At 41.2% G+C, this 18,344-nt stretch overlaps 1 protein-coding gene across 2 annotated transcripts in view; it reads right to left on the bottom strand.

Annotated features, from left to right (window-relative positions):
* Nucleotides 1–684: 684 nt before the first annotated feature.
* The window catches only part of LOC102997613 (histone-arginine methyltransferase CARM1-like), a 251,240-nt gene continuing 233,580 nt past the window's right edge, over nucleotides 685–18,344 (bottom strand). The window contains exons 8-13 of one of the 2 annotated variants that reach the window (XM_057547578.1): nucleotides 17,565–17,646; nucleotides 16,246–16,331; nucleotides 13,527–13,616; nucleotides 11,561–11,698; nucleotides 6,600–6,689; nucleotides 685–1,282 (exon numbers count right to left, since the gene is read on the bottom strand). In XM_057547578.1, coding sequence (XP_057403561.1) covers nucleotides 1,273–1,282; nucleotides 6,600–6,689; nucleotides 11,561–11,698; nucleotides 13,527–13,616; nucleotides 16,246–16,331; nucleotides 17,565–17,646 — 496 coding nt within the window. In that variant the 3' untranslated portion in view covers nucleotides 685–1,272. Of the gene's footprint in view, nucleotides 1,283–6,595; nucleotides 6,690–11,560; nucleotides 11,699–13,526; nucleotides 13,617–16,245; nucleotides 16,332–17,564; nucleotides 17,647–18,344 lie in introns of those variants that run through there. The other variant, XM_057547579.1, reaches the window with a different exon arrangement.

Below are 18,344 nucleotides of genomic sequence, written 5' to 3'. Positions count from 1 at the left end.
ATTCCATTATTCTGATTACTCTTAACTTCAGGATAGATTTATTTATTTTATCAATGTACATTTATTGAGCACCTTCCACGCACTGGGTGTACTGTTAGGCATTGTGGAAAATCAAAAAGTGAATCGGTCTCTGATCCAAGCCACAAAGAACCAGTTAATAGAAGAGAAAGATGTGCGTGTTTATGGTAGGAAGTGATAAAATGCTGCATCAAAGGGTTCGTTCAAGAAGGGAGACACATTAAAGGTAGGAAAGGGTACTTTTAGAGAGGCACGCTGGTGAGGGTGAGTTGCAAGGAAGCCTTGCAGTCTTGGGAGTAGGACTGTTGGCATGGATAGAAGGAGAAGGCTATTTCAAACTGAGCTGCCAGAAGGAGTGAAAGCACCAGAGTGGAAAGCTGACGGCTGTGGGTGACCGGCTGACTGATGAGAATATGTAACTGCTCTTTATCCCAGGTTCCCCCACGGAGTGAGCAGGTTGCCTGTTGGGCTTCATTAGATTGTGGTGCTGACGTGACATCCATTTTTATAAGGGCTGTTAAGCCAGGGGAAAACCCGCTCTTCAGAAAGATCATCTTTCACCACCATTTGAAGTGTGACATACAACGAATGTCTTAACGTAAAGGAGAGGCCTCACTGGTGTCTCACACTGTACATTTTTATTGTAAACCTAAGAGGACTGACAAAGCTTCCATCTTTATTTTCTTAACTACACACAGAGTCATCAAATATTGCCAGTGAAGAACATTCCTGACATCATATTATTCCATGACCTGAATAAAGCAAAAATTCTTTAACACATCGCTGAGCTAGGCACTAGCTATTGATTTACTGAAAATATTTGCAAGAACAGATTAAAACTGCAAATAGATCACCCCTCACATGCTCTAATGTCATGTCATACATATGCATACGTTATAAACATGAGGTAGGATTTTGTTCAATTTCTTTTTTAAATACTTCAAAAATTAAAGCAACGCTGTTGGCTTTACTATTAAAAAAAAAAAAAAAAAAAAAAAAAAACCAGAAAAGAAAATCATTCTTCGGCTACATGCAGAAAGCTGTTAAGGACCAGTCCAGGTAAAGAAGCACCAAGAAATAGATTTGTCAGTAAAATTAGGATGCACATTTTAAAGTTAAGGAGGAATAAAGGAATTTAAATAAACCTAAACATCCTTGTAAAATTTAGAATGCATGTGAACATGAAGGATTAACTTGCATGTCAAGGGACTTCTCGGGCCTTCATTTACTTATGGCTTGGCTTGTCACTATCTTCTAAGCAAACCTAAAACAGAGAAGGTGATTCTGTGACACTGAGTAATTAAATTCCACCAGATCCAAAGCTGCAGGCAAGCCAGTTGTATGTTCACGTCCCCTCCTTCCCTCCCTGCCCCCTCTTACTTCCCTCTTCCTGCTCCATGCCGTTTCCTGGAGTTTTTATGGGCAGCCTTAGATCTGTATTTACCCACTATATTTAGTGAGTTTGATTATGCATAGCCTAAATTCAGATCTGAGATGATGATCCAGATTTTTGTTCACTGAAAGACTTTTTCTTTTTTTATAGGTTTACAGCAGACTAAGCAACGACTCTCTTTTCTTGCTATTCAACAGGCTCGTTTTGCCTCAGGGCTTTGCCCTTCCTGCTCTCCTGCAGAAGGTTCTGCGTGCACATCTGCCCAGGCTGGTTCCTTCCTGACATTTATGTCTTCACTCTGCGGCTACCTCTTTGGAGAGGCCTAGAAGATCACCCCACGTAAATAACACCCACCCCCGATCCCTGGCCTTGCCACTGCCCAGCACATCACTCTGTTCATTTGTTTTCTGCTATCCCTTTTTCATTCTTGTAAGTTTTTATATAATTATTTTTATAGATACAGTAAAGTTCACCCTTTTTAGTGTCCAGTTCCGCAAGTTTTGACAAACACATAAAGACATACTGCCATGATTACAATCAAGATCTAGAAAGATTCCATCGCCATGCACAATGTTCCCATACTCCCTTTATAGTCAACCCTCTCCCAACCCCAGCTCTGATCTGTTTCCTGTATCTACAGTGTTCCCTTTGCCAGAATGTCATAGAAATGGAGTCATATAGTATGTAGCCTTTTAAGTCTGGCTTTTTTTCACTTAGCATAATGTAGTTGAGATTCAGCTGTATTATTACATGTATCAGTACTACATTGCCTTTGACTGCTGAAAATTATTCCATTGTATGGATGTTATTCATTCTCCATTTGAAAGACATTCCTGCTATTTCTAATTTTTTGTGATTATAAATAAACATACAAGAAACATTCAAATATAGTTTTCATTTCACTTGTGTAAACACCCAGGAGTGGGATTGCTGGGTAATATGGTAAGTGAATTTTTAATGATAGAAGAAACTATTCAACTGTTTTCCAAAGTGTCTGTACCATTTTGTATTCCAACTAGCAATGAATGAGAGTTCCAGGAGCTCCACGTATTCCTCAGCACTTGGTATTGTCAGGATTTTTATTTTAGTCATTCTAATAGGTGTGTAATGGTATGTCATTATGGTTACAATATGCATTTTCCCTAATGACTAATGATGTTGAACATCTTTTCATGTGCTTATTTGCTATTATACCTTCTTTGATAAAGTATCTGTTCAAATCTTTTGCTCTTTAAAAAAAATCATTATTTTCTTATTATTTTTCATATTATTTTTGAGAGTATTGCATCACACCTTCTTTTTATATTCTGGATACTAGTTTTTCTTCCAGATATATGACTTCCAAACATTTTCACCCAGTTTGTGACTTTTCATTCATTTTTAATTTTGATAAAGGATAGTTTATCATTTTTTTCTTTTCATGAATTGTTTCTGGTGTCATATCTATGAAATTATTGTCTAATCCAAGGTCACAAAAATTTTCTTCTATGCTTTACATTTTAATCTATGATCCCTTTTGATCCATTTTGAGTTAATTTTTAGAGATGGTGTGAGATATGGAAGGAAGTTTTTTTTTTTTTAAATGGCATACTGATATCCAATCATTCCAGCACCACTTTTGAAAGACTATCACTTCTCCATTGAGTTGCCTTTGCAACTTTGTCAAAAATCGATTGACATATATGTTTGGGTCCGTTTCTGATCTCTATTTCATTCCATTCATCTACATGCCATCCATTCATCAGTACTGCACTGCCGTGATTACTGTAGCTTTCTTGTAATTCTTGAAATCAGGTAGACATTACTCTGTTTATCTTTTTCAGAGGTTACCACTATCTGAAATTATCTTATTTATTTGCTTACTTTCCTGATGTCTGTTGGGAGACATCAAACCATGAGACCAGGGAGTTTGTACCTATCTCATTCTCTCTTATACCCCAGCACTGAGAAGAGTGCCTGGCACACAATAATTACTTAATAAACTGGTTGAAAAAAAGCACAAAGGAAACCAATATTTAACTTGAGGAAATCAAGGGAACTTAGTATTTTGGGGGAAGAAGGGTCAAATTGTTTTGTGAGAAGCCATGAGTAGAACAGAGGCTTGGCTTGCGGTGTGAGCGTGGAAGACGAAATGCTCTTTGGGCCACGGCATCTTGGTCACAGTTCTTTTCGGAGCCATCAGGAGCCCCATGGGGCCACATTCATTCACTCATTCATCAAGTGTTTACCTAGCACCTACTGTGCTAGATACTGCATTACACTGCGTTATAAACGGCAGTAGGCAAAATCTTGTGCTCAAGGTATGTGGCATTGCGGACAAATAAAATAATAATTGAGACAGAGCCATCCAGGTGCCCTAACAGTGGAATCTGCACAGGGCTCTTTGAGTGATGTGGGAGGGGCATCTCAGCCCCCCTCGGGCTTGGGAGGCTTCTCAGAAGTGAGCAAACTTGATTAAGGTCTCAAGTTTCAATAGGAAACTTTGGGCCCCGGCTTTCCTTAGTGGGACTTGGCAACAGTACCTCAGAGCTCTCTCTCCTGGTGCTCTGAAGCAGCTTCAGCTGTTTCTGGGTTTGGGGCACCCGTGGTGGTGGTTTTATGGAGTAACACTCTCTTGGTGCCCTCTACTTTTCCTTCGTGTCACTTAATTGCAGTTATGATGATATAATTAATTATGCAGATAGCTATTTAATGCCCACTTCCCTCCCACTACAATGAGAGCTTCATGGAGGCAGGGGCTGCACTTGCCCTGGTCACAGCCGCATTTCCACAGCGCAGCACAGTGAGTGGCCCAGCCAGGTCCTGGGACAGACTGTGTGGGACCCTAATGATGAAGGACTAGTCTCACAGTTCTTGGAAAATCTGCTAGGTTACCGGAGAACTTTCCCTCCCTGATGGAGTAGTTTTGTGCCTTTGCTCACTTTTAGGAACAGCTGTTAGCTCTTCTTTTATTTTCAAATTACTTTAAAATAATTAATAGTCAAAATAAAAGTCCCCCCGACCCTGCCCAAGGAGAAAGAGAAACTTTCACATTATGTGTAATGGTGGATGCTCATGTGTTCAGCAATTAATTTGTTGATCTTGACATGTTTTTAGCATGTCACTGGTGGCCAGATGGTATTGGGGATCTGCCAAAACCCCAAAATGAATCTTTTGCTTTTGTGTGTCAGTAGGGCCTACTGTGCCTTAAAAATGGGCAGAATAAAAAGCAAATGGAGAGAAAGTTATTCTGAGGCTGTATTACCAATTGTTCCTCTGGGTAATGCCATTTATTTTAATTCTCCCACATACACACATACAACACACACACACACACACACACACACACTCCCTTGGGCTGCTGCTTCTCGGTTGCTGCAATAGCAAACTGGAGTTGCATGTGGGGGAGGAGGAGAAGGGTATTAACACTGTTGGACATTTAACTAAGCACCTACTATATACCAAGTACTCGTCAAAGATTCTGTCAGTTAGCCCACATCTCCATTGAGGATACTGAGGCCTAGACATCAGGAAGGGCTGGTGAAAAAATATAGTCAAGATCTGTGATTCCCAGGGAAGTTACATTTTCAAGCACCTCATTTGCTTAATTAAATACATGAATCAGACTTGCTGCTGAGTGAGGGAAAAGGGGAAAAGGAAAGGCACCTGCCCCTTGCTCCACTGTCCATCTGTTTGACAGGGCTGTAGCCATCTTAGGCATCAGCAGACCTCTGACACTCTCACTTTGACCTTGTGGCTACTGTGTTTATGCCTTTGTGCGAAGCAGAGGCTGGCCAAGGCCCGGGCCCTCTCTCCGTGGTTTTCTGGTTCAAACCTTGGTCTTGTGCGATGAAGTGGAAGGGGGACTCAGAGTTACTAGCTTACGTGGTTCTTTCATTCAAAAGTGGGTTTTCTGAAACCCTACAAGAATTCATTTTCTTTTCCAAAACCCAAATGATTCTGTTTGGAATGAACTACAAATCAACATCTATATACTCAGAGAGAGAGCTGGTGAGCCGAGAACAGGAAGAAAAGAAAGTGGCATTTATTGAGCACCACTTACGTGAAGTACTAAGTACTTGGACATGTTATAGATCCGTGCAATCGCCTGGTGAGGTATGCTGTTTATCCCATCTTACAGACGAGAAAACTGAGGGCTAGGCAGGTTCAATAGTACTGGTGAGTAGTCAGCCTGTTCTCTCCGAGGCCAAAACCTGTGCCCTTTGCTTAACATGGCAGGATTGTGCAAGGGGATGGGAGTGAGGACTTCTCCCTTCCCTCGGAATTAGAGACAGATCCATATCCCTAACTGGCAATAGGTTTCAAAGAGTCACACCATGTGTGATAGCCTACATACAACATATACAATTACAGCCTTGCCTCCCCTGCTTCAAGGTCAACATTTCATTTTCCCATCTTGGCCAAAGAATTCTTGGTGTGGTTTCCTGAGTTTCCCCTTCTCTTCAAGCTTTTTAATACTATACAGACATGACGCTTTGAATTAAAGCCTTGGTGAGACATTAAAATATGAGAGAAAAGTCACTTTCTATTAAGAAAGTCAAGAGTGACAGTGTCCAGTGGTTTTATTTGTGTGGTTGATTTCATGTGTGGATATTTAATTGGCTCGCATTGAATAGCTATACAAATGGGGAGTTTTTCCAGAAACATTTGTTGTATCCAACCCACTGTGGCAAGTTCTTCATATCAGACAAAATCTGCACAGCTGCCAAAGAAAATTATGTCCTGACTTACATGATCTCAAAAAACATCTAAAAAAATTTACTTTAAATGGACTCATGTTTTAGGTGTATTGGAATAACTGCTACATAAAATCATCCCATAGTGAATGAAGGTCAAAGAAGATCATCTTTAAACTCTACATTTTGCAGATGAGAAAACTGAATGCCAGAAGGAAAGTGACTTTACCTGAGGTCACACACACAGCTCTTTACAGCTCAGTTGTAAGGAGAATTCACTTTGTAGGACTCTCCTGCACTGTATCAGGATCAGATTGTTATATATTGAATTCTATTTAATGGAACATAAAACACTCAACTCCATATCGGGATCCAAGTCTCCTTAGAGAAGAAGAACAGATGCTTTTTCTCCTCTTAGGAAAGATGGAATTATTCTAAACCTCTTTACCTAGTCATATGGTCAGTTGAGATCCTATATACATAGGTGTGAAATGGATGAGGGCATTTCTTACCTAAAGAAAGGATTCTTTAAATCGAGGGTGTTCCCAGACCTGAAGCCTGTCTGGTTTACCAGCGCCACGATCTGAATGTCATAGCTCTGTCTGTAAGGCAGAAAAAGAAAACCAACACATCAACTCACAAGGCTGGTGTTAGCCAGTCACATATATTTAGGGCATCTTCTTCTTTCCTTTTTTTCTACTTTTTTGGGCGCACCACGTGGCATGTGGGATCCTAGTTTGCTGACCAGGGATTGAACCCATGCCCCCTGCAGTGGAAGCGTGGAGTCTTAACCACCACTGGACCGCCAGGGAAGTCCTGGGCATCATCTACGCATACCTACTTCATGCGGGTTTTAAGAGCATGTGTTTCACATCTTATACATTTCTGCATCTGTTTATTTGGATACTATTAATACTGGTAGAGGCAATTGAAGGCTTGTTTGCTTGCAAATTGTTTATTACAAGAGTTTGATAGCTATAATTTCTTGGTTTAAATATTACAAAGGTAATGGTATTTTTGGTTGATTAAAGTATTTTAAAAAAAAAAGCTTTATCAATATCAACAGCAGAAATGGCTTTAAGTAACAGAGACCCTTTGTGGGTCACCACTGATGTACCAAAACAATCTTAATCATGCAAGAATTGGCTAAGCTAAAATCTCAAACTGACGTAAAACAGCCAACAAATGTGATTGATTTTAAGAGACCCCAGATGAAGGCTCAAGCAATTACAGTGAGAAGAAGCGGCTAATAATAACAAGTAATATGCTATATCCTTGATGACTAATCTGAAGGGGCTATGTTTGTGGGATTTTTATTAGTCATTCTCAAAAATATATGTATTTCTTTTGGTTATAAAAGGTGATATATTCACTGTAGAAAAATAAGGAAAAATAGAAATAGAATAATCCATAATGTCACTAGACAAGGATTCCTTCAACTAGCATTGTAGAATATTTCCCTTCTATGTAATTTTCCCTCTATATATTTATAAATATAAATTTTTAGCAAAATCATGCTTAAATTGCTTAAATAGTCCTTCTTATCTCCTTATTTTATTTAATGTTAGCATTTATCCTATAATTCTCAACAATGTATTTTTCAATACCATTATGCGGGTATAGCACAATTCATTTAGCAATTTCTCATTGTTAAATATTTATGTTTTTATAATAACATATTATTACTTATGGTAACAAAAATCTGGTTTTATGACAGGAATTCTCTGCAAAAGACATTCCTGTAATACATCTTTATGTACTATCTAGGATTATATTTCTTGGAAAAAATTCTTAGAGGTAGACTCACCAGGCTAAAGCATATAAAACATATTTAAGGCTCTCAAGACCTACTGCTAAAATATCTTCCAGAAAGTGTACCAAATTACTTCCTCATCTACAAAGCATAAAACTACTAATTTCATTATACTTTTTCCAATTCTTAATATTTAAATGTTTGGGATTAAAATATTATTATTTTAATTTGAATTTCCTTGATAACTAGGCTTCTTTTTTAAATTCCAGAAATTAGTGAGTGATATAAATCCCTCCCTATCATTCCCAATAGTGGCCTGGGTAGGTTTAAATATAAGGTCAGATTCTGTGAAACCAGTAACTCAAGGTCTAGATTTTATTGAGGACAAACAAAATAAGAGGAAGACATAGACATACATATATTTTTTAAACACTCATTTGAACACATGTATAGATTTATGTAAATACTGCCACCACAAACAGGATGTTATTATTCCTTTGCAGTCACACTGTCTCCCCACCCATAACCCCTGGCAACCACTGATCTGTCTCCATCACTATAATTTTGTCTTTTCAAGAAAGTCATACATATGGGATCATACAGTATGTAACATATTAAGACTGGCTTCTTTTGCTCAGGATAATTAGGCTATGCAAATTTTGAAGGAAGGTTTACACTCTGGGCCTCTTTCTGCTTAATAATTTTTAAATAAAAGTTTGCCTATTAAATTTGCAAATGATACAAAATGGTAGGACTCACTAACATGCTACACAAAAAAATTTTTTTAAGTAAGTAAGATAATCCATTGGCTCTAGTAAGGATCTAAAAACAGCATGATGAATGCATGGGTGGAATAAATACAAAAACTTGAATTGAAGCTGACAAAAATCAGCTGCATACTAGGAGAAGGGAGAAATGACTTAAAGATCATGTAAAAATATACTTTTTGCTTTTAATTATCTAAACACTCAAGTAAAATGGCCCCCAATTTAATTACATTATTATTATAAGTATGGTACTCAAAACAGCAGTGTTCACTGTCGCTTTGTAGCCAGCACTTACCAGGACATGTATGCTGTCCTGTATTTAGTTTTGGAGAATTATTTTATTTTATTTTTAAACATCTTTATTGGAGTATAATTGCTTTACAATGGTGTGTTAGTTTCTGTTGTATAACAAAGTGAATCAGCTATAAATAATACATATATCCCCATATCCCCTCCCTCTTGCGTCTCCCTCCCACCCTCCTTAACCCACCCCTCTAGGTGGACGCAAAGCACCGAGCTGATCTCCCTGTGCTGTGCGGCTTCTTCCCACTATCTATTTTACATTTGGTAGTGTATATATGTCCGTGCCACTCTCTCACTTTGTCCCAGCTTACCCTTCCCCCTCCCCGTGTCCTCAAGTCCATTCTCTGCATCTGCGTCTTTATTCCTGTCCTGCCCCCTAGGTTCTTCAGAACCTTTTTTTTTTTTTTTTAAGATTCCATATATATGTGTTAGCATACAGTATTTGTTTTTCTCTTTCTGACTTACTTCACTCTGTATGACAGTCTCTAGGTCCAAGCACCTCACTACAAATAACTCAATTTCGTTTCTTTTTATGGCTGAGTAATATTCCATTGTATATATGTGCCACATCTTCTTTATCCATTCATCTGTCGATGGACACTTAGGTTGCTTCCATGTCCTGGCTATTGTACATAGAGCTGCAATGAACGTTGTGGTACATGACTCTTGTTGAATTATGGTTTTCTCAGGGTATATGCCCAGTACTGAGACTGCTGGGTCGTATGGCAGTTCTATTTTTAGTTTTTTAAGGAACCTCCATACTGTTCTCCATAGTGGCTGTATCAATTTCCATTCCCACCAACAGTGCAAGAGGGTTCCCTATTCTGGAGAACTATTTTAAAGGGGACATTGAGAACCTGTGTATTTCCAGAGGGAAGGACTTAGAATTTTAAACTATTTCAAAATCCCTCTTATAGGAGGGAGGAGTTGAGGACGTTAGCCTGAGGACAGGGAGACCAGGAGTATATTCAGTAAGATGCTCCTAATACTTGAACAACTGCCATTTGGAGGCTGGAACAGACCTATTTCTTTTGAATTCAGAAACATAACTAAGATCAATGAGTTGAATCTACAGGAAGTATCAATAGATCTGTGATCAACAGCAAGAATAATTTTTTAATAATTAAAGATGTCTAAAGTAGAAGAAAGTAGTCAACAGTCAATGACTATATGAAAAGTCATAACCTTATAAGTAATTAAAGAATTATAAACCAAAACAACCAGATGCAACTTTAAACACTTATTTTGGAGTCTATTGGATTTGCAAAAGCCATAGAGACAGTTATCATCCAGTTTCAGGAAAGACGTGGAGAAAAGAGTTTGCTTATCTGTTGCTGGTATGAGTGGAAATTGGTGCAGTCACTGAGAAAGGTAGGATCTAGTAGACTGTAACATGTACCTACCCTTTGATCCAGCATTTCTATTTTTAGGCATCTCATTTAGAAATATTCATGTCACTGTGCAAGCTCTATGTTCAAGGATACTTAGTGCAGAATTTTTTGCAATGGCAAAAAAAAAAAAAAAAATGGAAGCAACCTAAATGTCAGTCAATCAGGGATTTTTAAAAAGACATTATGGTACATCCATGTCCTTGGCTGTTCTGCATTTATGAAAAGAACAAAGCAGATCTATCTGTACAGATTCAGGACTTATTACTAAGTGAAAACTTAAGTTGCAGACTGCTAGTGCAACCTTCCTGTAAAACAATAACAACTCTACAACGATGTTATTTGTTGGTACATGCACCAAAAATCACTTGAAAGGATATGGACTAAGGGCTCACATCTGGGGAATGGGGTGAGGGTGGGAGCGTGGATGGACTCTAGACACACTTGTAGTTTTCAACTTACACGTGAGCATGTTTGGTTTTTGTCATGAAAAAAATAAAGACTTTAAAAATGGAAGGGTTGATTGGTGAGGTAGTGAGCTCTCTGTCACTGGAGTGTTTAAGCACAGGCCCAAGGAAGGTGGTGGCGGTGGGAGTGCCGGTAGGGAGGGAAGAAAGTTGGATGAGATGACCTCTGAGTACCCTTAATATCCTGAGAGTCCCTGAGCTACTCCTCTATGCCTTTCTCTGCTAATTCACCCAGGAAAAGCTCCAACAAGATGAAAGAAAATAGAGCCTTCTAAAAATGAGGTAAGTCAAAGTAGTCACTGCTGAGACCTCGTGAGTCCATTACCAGAGGGCAGCAGCCGGTCCTGCCTGACACACCACGCACCACCCCTGCAGTACTTTCCCCCCTGCAGTACAGATCGATTTCCCGGTACTAAATTTGGGGATGTGTGGCTAGACAGATGGAAGTAAGGTCAGGAAGCTGACGTGGGCTTTAGAGCGCTTGATAATTCAAGTCTTTGGCAAGTGCTCCCATAAGCTGATGGATTTCCTTCCTTCCTTCCTTCCTCTGCGGTCAGGTGGGGAACACTGCCCTTGACTTATCTTAAGCTTCTCTTCCTGGCCATGCTCAGTGCAAGGTGACGTGTGCCCTGCAGGCTTTGAGGCTGAGGGCATCTCGGCAAACTCAGCCAGGCCTTTGTAAAGCCTGCTGTCCATTTCTGGTGCTGGCGTCTCAGGGGCCTGCCAGCTTCCTCCCGCCCCCACCTGTCAGCACCCAGGAAACAGGCGGGATCGCGTCTGCACTCTCCTGCTTACCGTTTATTGGCCACAAACAGCACTCTCCCTGAGAGGGTCTCTCCTTCCTTGGCAAAGAGAGGAGTCTGAAGAAGGCACCGCACCTGATACCAGTGAGTCAGAGGCTCAGTGGGCGCTGTTGACAGCCAAACTGTTACCCTGTGGGGCAAGGGAAGAGTTAAAAGCCAATTAGGCTCCAGGCCCACATTAATGGATTGAACTGGGGACGAGTGGTTTTCATTGTTTATTAACTCATGGAACACTTTTAAGATACGAATAGCTCAATTTATTGAGCAGTTACTATGCGCTGGGTACAGTGCCAAGAGCATTATGTAATTAGCCCATTAAATCCCACAACAACCCTACGGAGTCAGGCCAGGCTTCAAACCCAGGCACTTGGTCGCTCTATCAATCTGTATGGCTATGTCAAAGTTCATTAGAAGCCCGATAACAGCAGAGTTAAATTGGGAATTGATTTGTTGGAAAAGTCTGGCAGGGTGAAAAGTCTGGAGTGTAGCCTCTTACTGTCTCATGCCCACCTGTTCAGGGGTCCTGATGGGGTTTCTGGAAGCAAGAAAAACTACGGGGGCAGACGGCCTCTACTGCCCTTCAAGCCTGGACATCGTGTGTGTTTGTGTGTCTGTGTGTGTGTGTACAAGTTGACGTTCTTCATTTCATATGAAGAAGTGGGGACACCCTGCTGGTGCTTTGAACGCTGAGGTCACCTGTCCTGGGATTAGGCAGTGGTCATGGGCTTGCAGGCAGTAAGGTGCACATTGAACACGGGGAAAATTGCTAGAGAGGACATTTTGCCTTGAAGATTTTGGGGGGAAATTTTATATAATTTAACTGCTAAGTAATATAAACCACCTTTATATCAAAATATATATTCAGCTATGTTACGGAGTAGAATGCAAATGTTCTACAGCTTTTTAAGATAAAGCATTTAACTTCAAAGAAATTTCCCCCTTGAAGCAGGCGGCTTCAAGCTTATCTCCCTTACCCTTGCAGGAACAAATTCGTTTACTTGGGATGTTAGTGGGGGAGAGTCTGAGAAATAGATGCACAGATCCCTTGAACACACATGCTGTGTGGAATGGGAATGACTCGTACATTGTTTCCCTTCTCTCTGATTGTCAGCCCAGACAAGGCTTCCAGGGATCCCGTCCTCCCCTGAGTCCCCCAAGCCCCCTGAGCTGTATCACAGACCCACAGACACGTCTTTCTCAGTAGGTGCTAAGGAGAGCCTGGATACTTTTATAAGAAGTGGAGGAGAGTGCACTGTCAGTTTTCCTTCTGCCTGGTCACGTGGCCCAGATCAACCCTCACTGCTAGCTGGGACACATGGAGAAGCCTGGGAAGAGAGCAGGGGTGTCAGGAGGAGAGCAGAAACTTGGGGGTCGTAGGAGCAGCGCAGCCCTTAAGAGAACACCCAACACTGACAGTCAACTAGTAGGTGGTCTCTCCCCTACAACTTGCAAACCTTTCCAGTAGGGGAGAGAGGCGTGCACGGAGGGGGAAGTTACCTAATGCTGCCTGCCGGATCATTGAAAAAGGATTCTAGATCGTGAAACTGAAACCTGTGAACCAACATGGGGGAAAGTATGATTTGAGGTATGACTCAGACACAAGAGGTTCTATAACCAGGTGTGATGGAAATAATGTCAGGGGCTTGCCTCCCCCATGCCCCCATCTATTCTGGAAAAGAACAAGCTGGCTGATAAAGCACAGGCCCTCTCTTACGCCTCCAAATCCCAACACAATTGGCCTAAGAGTATTTTAGCCAGAGTTGATACGGCAACTATGGAAAACTGTCTTATTTTCATTTCACTCTAAAATCTAAAAGTAACATTAACATCACTGTTTGTTTTCTGGAAACATGGAGAAACAAACATTACGGTTGTTGAGCTTAGTTTTTTTAAAACTTTAAAGTTACGGTAGAGGACGGCATGGGAGAGAGTAGGCAAAGAAAGGGTATGATACATACAGAGAGCCAACAAAGGCCATGTCAAACCAGAATGCCAGGCCGTGGATGAGGCCAGACTGCGCCATCTGAAACACAAAGGGAATTTCTACTCTGCAAGGAAATAAAAAAAAAAAAAAAAAAAAGAAAGAAAAAAAGAAACACTTGGAATTATTTTTGTTGTTGTTGACAGACATACTGGATACATTTGTGAGATCAGTGGGCACATTCACAGAACGTTTTCTTTTTCTCTTAAGCACTCTTGCTTTGGCAGCAAGATTCTCTTAGTGGGTGATTAATGCTTGGGTGACGCTGCACATTTGAGAATGTTGCTTCTTGATGAAACTCTGCAAGGACCAGCCCACTGTGCTGCAGTGACCCAGAACTCCACAGGGCGAGTGCAGCATCCGGAGCTGGGCTGGACTACTAAACAGGAGGATGACTCAGGACGTCGTAGCTGACAACCGTCCTTCCAGAAGCCAAAACATGGGCTGTGGCAGCTCCCCTACGCAGCTGTTCAGAAGCGAAAGGCTATTCAGGGCCCTAAACGATGAAATGGACCACAAGGGGGAACATCAAGCTCAGAAGGTCACTGTCATAGTTCATTTATTTTTCAGGGAGGCAATTTGACTTCCCACCAGGCTATAGCAAGAGTCACGCAGAAGTTGCCATGGTTGATGCCAAATGCAGAGTAAGTGGGAAGAGAAGGAATGCTGGAAAAGATATAACAAAATCTAGAAGCTGGACCTGTTTTAGCTGTGGAACTTTGGTAAGTCACTTAAATTCTCTGAGCCTCAGTTTCCTCTTTTGTTGAAGAGTGGCAAAATCTCTCTTCTACTTCCCTTTCACGGTTCTTGTGTGTGTCAAGTGGGAAAAAATGTATATGAGAGTGCTTTGTAAACTTCAAAGTATTCCACAATTAAAAGATGATATTATTGGTCCACTGCTGGGGCTGTACTACTCCAGGGAGACACATTTTAGTGAATGTGCTAGAGTTTTTCAAAGGAAAATCTTATTTTTAAGATTATTTGCGTTTATGGTGCCTCCAAAGGCCTAACTTCTTCTACCCTGCAGTAGTCAGAGCATTTCTAGAGTTTTCCATTATACTTGTCACATTGAATTTGTTTGTTAATGCACTGTAATTATTTCCTCCCACTTTTGGAATTCCCCTAAACAGACCATGAGCTCCTCAAGGAGAGACTTAAGAAATTACTTAATGTATCTGTGCAAGCACCAGTACAGTACCCAGCACAAAGTAGAATCTTAACAAACATTTGCTGAATCAATGCAACAAATGAATGAATGACATCTCTGAAAAGCCAACAAAGACATAATTTTCAAAAAATTCCCTGACTCAGGAGGCAGCTCAGAGCAGCAAATAAAGCCAATGAAAGTCAATTTTGTCTGGACCTGTGGTAGTTATTAGACTTGTTCCCAAATGCCACTTCTCTTGCTCTGAGCACACAGGAGTATTGCATTCATCCACCTTCCTGTGCTTAGGTACTGCCACGTGATTTGCTTTGACCAATTAAATGTGAACAGAAGTGAGCTGTGTCATTTCTTGGCAGAAGCTTTTACTGCCAGTCCATGCTTTGCCGTGCTCTTTCTTCTTCCTCAGTAATCAGCCTTGCTCCAGACAGAGGCTGCTGCACCAGCCTGACTGCTGGCGTTGGCAATGCTGCACGGAGCTAAAGCTGGTGCACATGAATAAACCGTGTAGGGGAGAAAGGCCCCTGGTGTTATCGTAAGTCACTGAAGTTTGGTTTTGTTACTGCAGCATGCTCTAGCCTATCCTGACTGATACAGCATCCTTTGTCCATCATGATCTCAAGATAGATGATGGTTTGAGTTAGCCAGCTGTACCTTCTGAAGTCTGACTCTTGCTTCCTTGGTAGTCCAGGCAAATTATAACCTAGCTGGGTCTTACATTTCTTACCCAGAAAAAAATACGAACATCAATCTTCTCAGGCAGAAAAGGGTAAAATACTAATAATGAAAGGTAATCCAAAGGGGATTCATATCACCACCTGAGAAATGAGTCTTCATTTCAGAGTCTCTTCAAGTGGAAAAAAGAGGGGAAAAACTAACATTTACTGAGGGCCCTCTTTGAAAATGAGCCAGTGCATGTAAAATTCTTAGCACGTTACCTAGTATGTAGCAAGCACTCAACAAGGTGTAGCTCCTCTTCCTGTCATTATTGTGGTACTGGCCTGGGTGAGTGGTTAAAAAGCCCAGACTCTGGCCTTCTGAAAGGTTCAATACTACCTCTAACACACATATTAATTCTGTGCATTTTACATAATTCTGTGTATGCAACTTACTGTTCCACTCTGCTTCATTTCTGTCATTGGTGAAGTGGGGACAAAAATAGTACCATCTGCATAGGGTTGCTGTGAGGATTAAATGAGTCATTATATGTAAAGGGCTCAGAACAGTGTCTGGCTATGTTAGCATAAGCTACTACTATTTAATTTTTCTCATTCAATTCCTAAAGCAATCCTATGAAGGAGGCATCATTTCCCTCATTTTGCAATAAATGAAACCAGTAATTGATGGACCATTCCTGTGTGTGACTCACACCTGAAATCTCTTCCTTGTGTGAGCTGTGGAACTCTGTCCTGAAGTTTGGGGGATGGGGGGGGGGGGTAGAGGAGATTTTATTTTATTATTTATTTATTTATTTATTTATTTATTTATTTTGAGGAGATTTTAAAAATCAAGAGCAACATTGGTTGGTACCAACCTGTGGAGATCTGCCTCTTCTGCATCCATAAAATTTACTGTGTACTTCACTGTCCGAGCCATCAAAATCCTAATGTCAAATGTGTCCTTGGGGAAAAAAACCAAAGATGCCTTTCTATCAGAATAAACTGAACTCAAACAAGATTGCAGTTTAGCTTTCCTCCTGAAATTTTAAGTCAACAAGAGTTAGAATTTAGAGGGCATGAGCTTAATGAGTATAATATTAATAATAAAAGCTCACAATTATTTAGTAAGTGCTTTATTTAGTAAGTGTTTTACTAGGTTATATCATTTAATCCTCACCAATGACTCTGGAGCAGGCATTTGGTGTTTTTTGGACCATCCAGAATTTACCTCCTCTCAACACTACAAGAAGTTCCATAGGAATTTAGTCTACCATCAGCTCCAGGTGTGGCCTATGACCTCAGATTGGCCAACGAGAGCATTACTTTTCCCCTGAAGACAGGAATTGCCTCACAGATGGACGCAGGACCCAAGGTAGGACAATCAGGCTCTATCTAAACTAATTCTGGGGGTTTTGCCAAAGTTATTAGGAAAAGGCAGGCTCTCCTGTGGGACTTAGAGTTGTAAGAATCTGAAGTTGTAGCTTCTGCTGCCATCTTGCTACCATGAGGAGAGATCCTGTCTAGGAACAGAGTAAAACCAGAGGAAATGGAGATAAGTGATGAGAACAGAAAAACCAGACCATTGTGACATTGTCTGAACTCCTGCAACAGGTCACTGAAGCAAGCTCTGTCTCCAGGCTTTGCAATATTTGAGGACCAATAATTTCATTTTAGTTTAAGCCAGTTTGAGTTGGATTTCCTTCCACTTAAAACTGAAAGAGTTTCAGATAATGCAAACTTAAGTGGCCCAAGATTACACAGCTAGATGGGACCACAATTGAAACCCAAATCTGTCTGACAACAAAACTCCTGTTCCAAGCTATTTATTACCCAAAGCTTCCCCTTTTTATTATGCCTTGGGCCACCAGAGTCAATGGGAGGATGTGAATTATTGAACAAGTATGAGGGCTGAGTACGTGCATGGGGTGAGTCAGGACAGTTGGAGAATCAGAAGTTACTTACTAAAAGGCAGCTGGAAAATCTCCTTGCTTTCAACAGTATCATTCTCTGAGAATTTTCCTAATTGATCGGGAGATCAGAGCTGGAAAACCTGAAACATAGTGCTCCAAGGAGCTCTTTCTTTGCTTCTGTGATGGCTTAGCACAGAGCCTGAGAGCACAGTGCGTCCCAGGTGCCTGAGTTAGTAAGTGAATGAATCAACAGATAAACACATGGGAAGAAAGAGCACACTTACTACTATTGGCTGTCTGAAGTATTCGTCCACCGCAGCACCCCGGAGACTGGACAGGTTAACCCCGTAGAAGCACTGCTGGTACCTAAAACAGGCAGCACAAAGAATCACCATGCATCTGTCCTGAGTCCCCAAGACCCACAGAGCTGTGATGCGCTGCGAGGTTGCCTCACTGGTCCTCTAAGTTAGCCCTGGAGCAAGTGTGAGAACGTGTGAAGGGCAAGGGGTAGATTAGAGGAAGAAACCTCTCTAGAGAATCTGCACTTGAACTGGGGTGGGGAGAGAAGGGAGGAGGTAGCTGAGATGGAGGAAATTACTTGTGGGGAGAATACTGACAAGGATATGTGGGGGCAGGAAGGCCTTAGGGTCCCCACCCTTGACCTCACACCACAACGTGGCTGCCTGCTCCAGGACATGCCTTCCATGTCCCGAAATACAATTCCTTGGCCCTCTCATGATCTCAACCCAGAGCACAAAGCCTGGGTTTTGAGATCTCCAAAGCCTCTGGGTACTCCCCCTGTTTTAGGAAATAGATTTCCCTTTTCTGTTCTTCCACAGCCACTGGCCTGCACCTTGCTGGCATTTGCCATGGTGGCCAACACCAGTTAGAGTCACAAGTCAGTGACAGCTGTGTCTGGTGGTGAACTGGAGCTGACTCATCACTGGGCACATTTCTTCCCAATTCTGTGGTCAGGGACATCTGGACCACAGAAATGGACAAGTTCTACAAGTGCTTCCTCCCCTCACTGAGCCAGATGTGAAGCATCTACCAGCACATGACTG

This window comes from Balaenoptera acutorostrata, chromosome 6 (genome assembly GCF_949987535.1).
Source record: "Balaenoptera acutorostrata chromosome 6, mBalAcu1.1, whole genome shotgun sequence".
In the NCBI taxonomy this organism is placed as follows: domain Eukaryota; kingdom Metazoa; phylum Chordata; class Mammalia; order Artiodactyla; family Balaenopteridae; genus Balaenoptera; species Balaenoptera acutorostrata.
The sequence above is the reverse complement of the archived record's forward strand: the minus strand, read 5'-3'. Positions and strand labels throughout refer to the sequence as shown.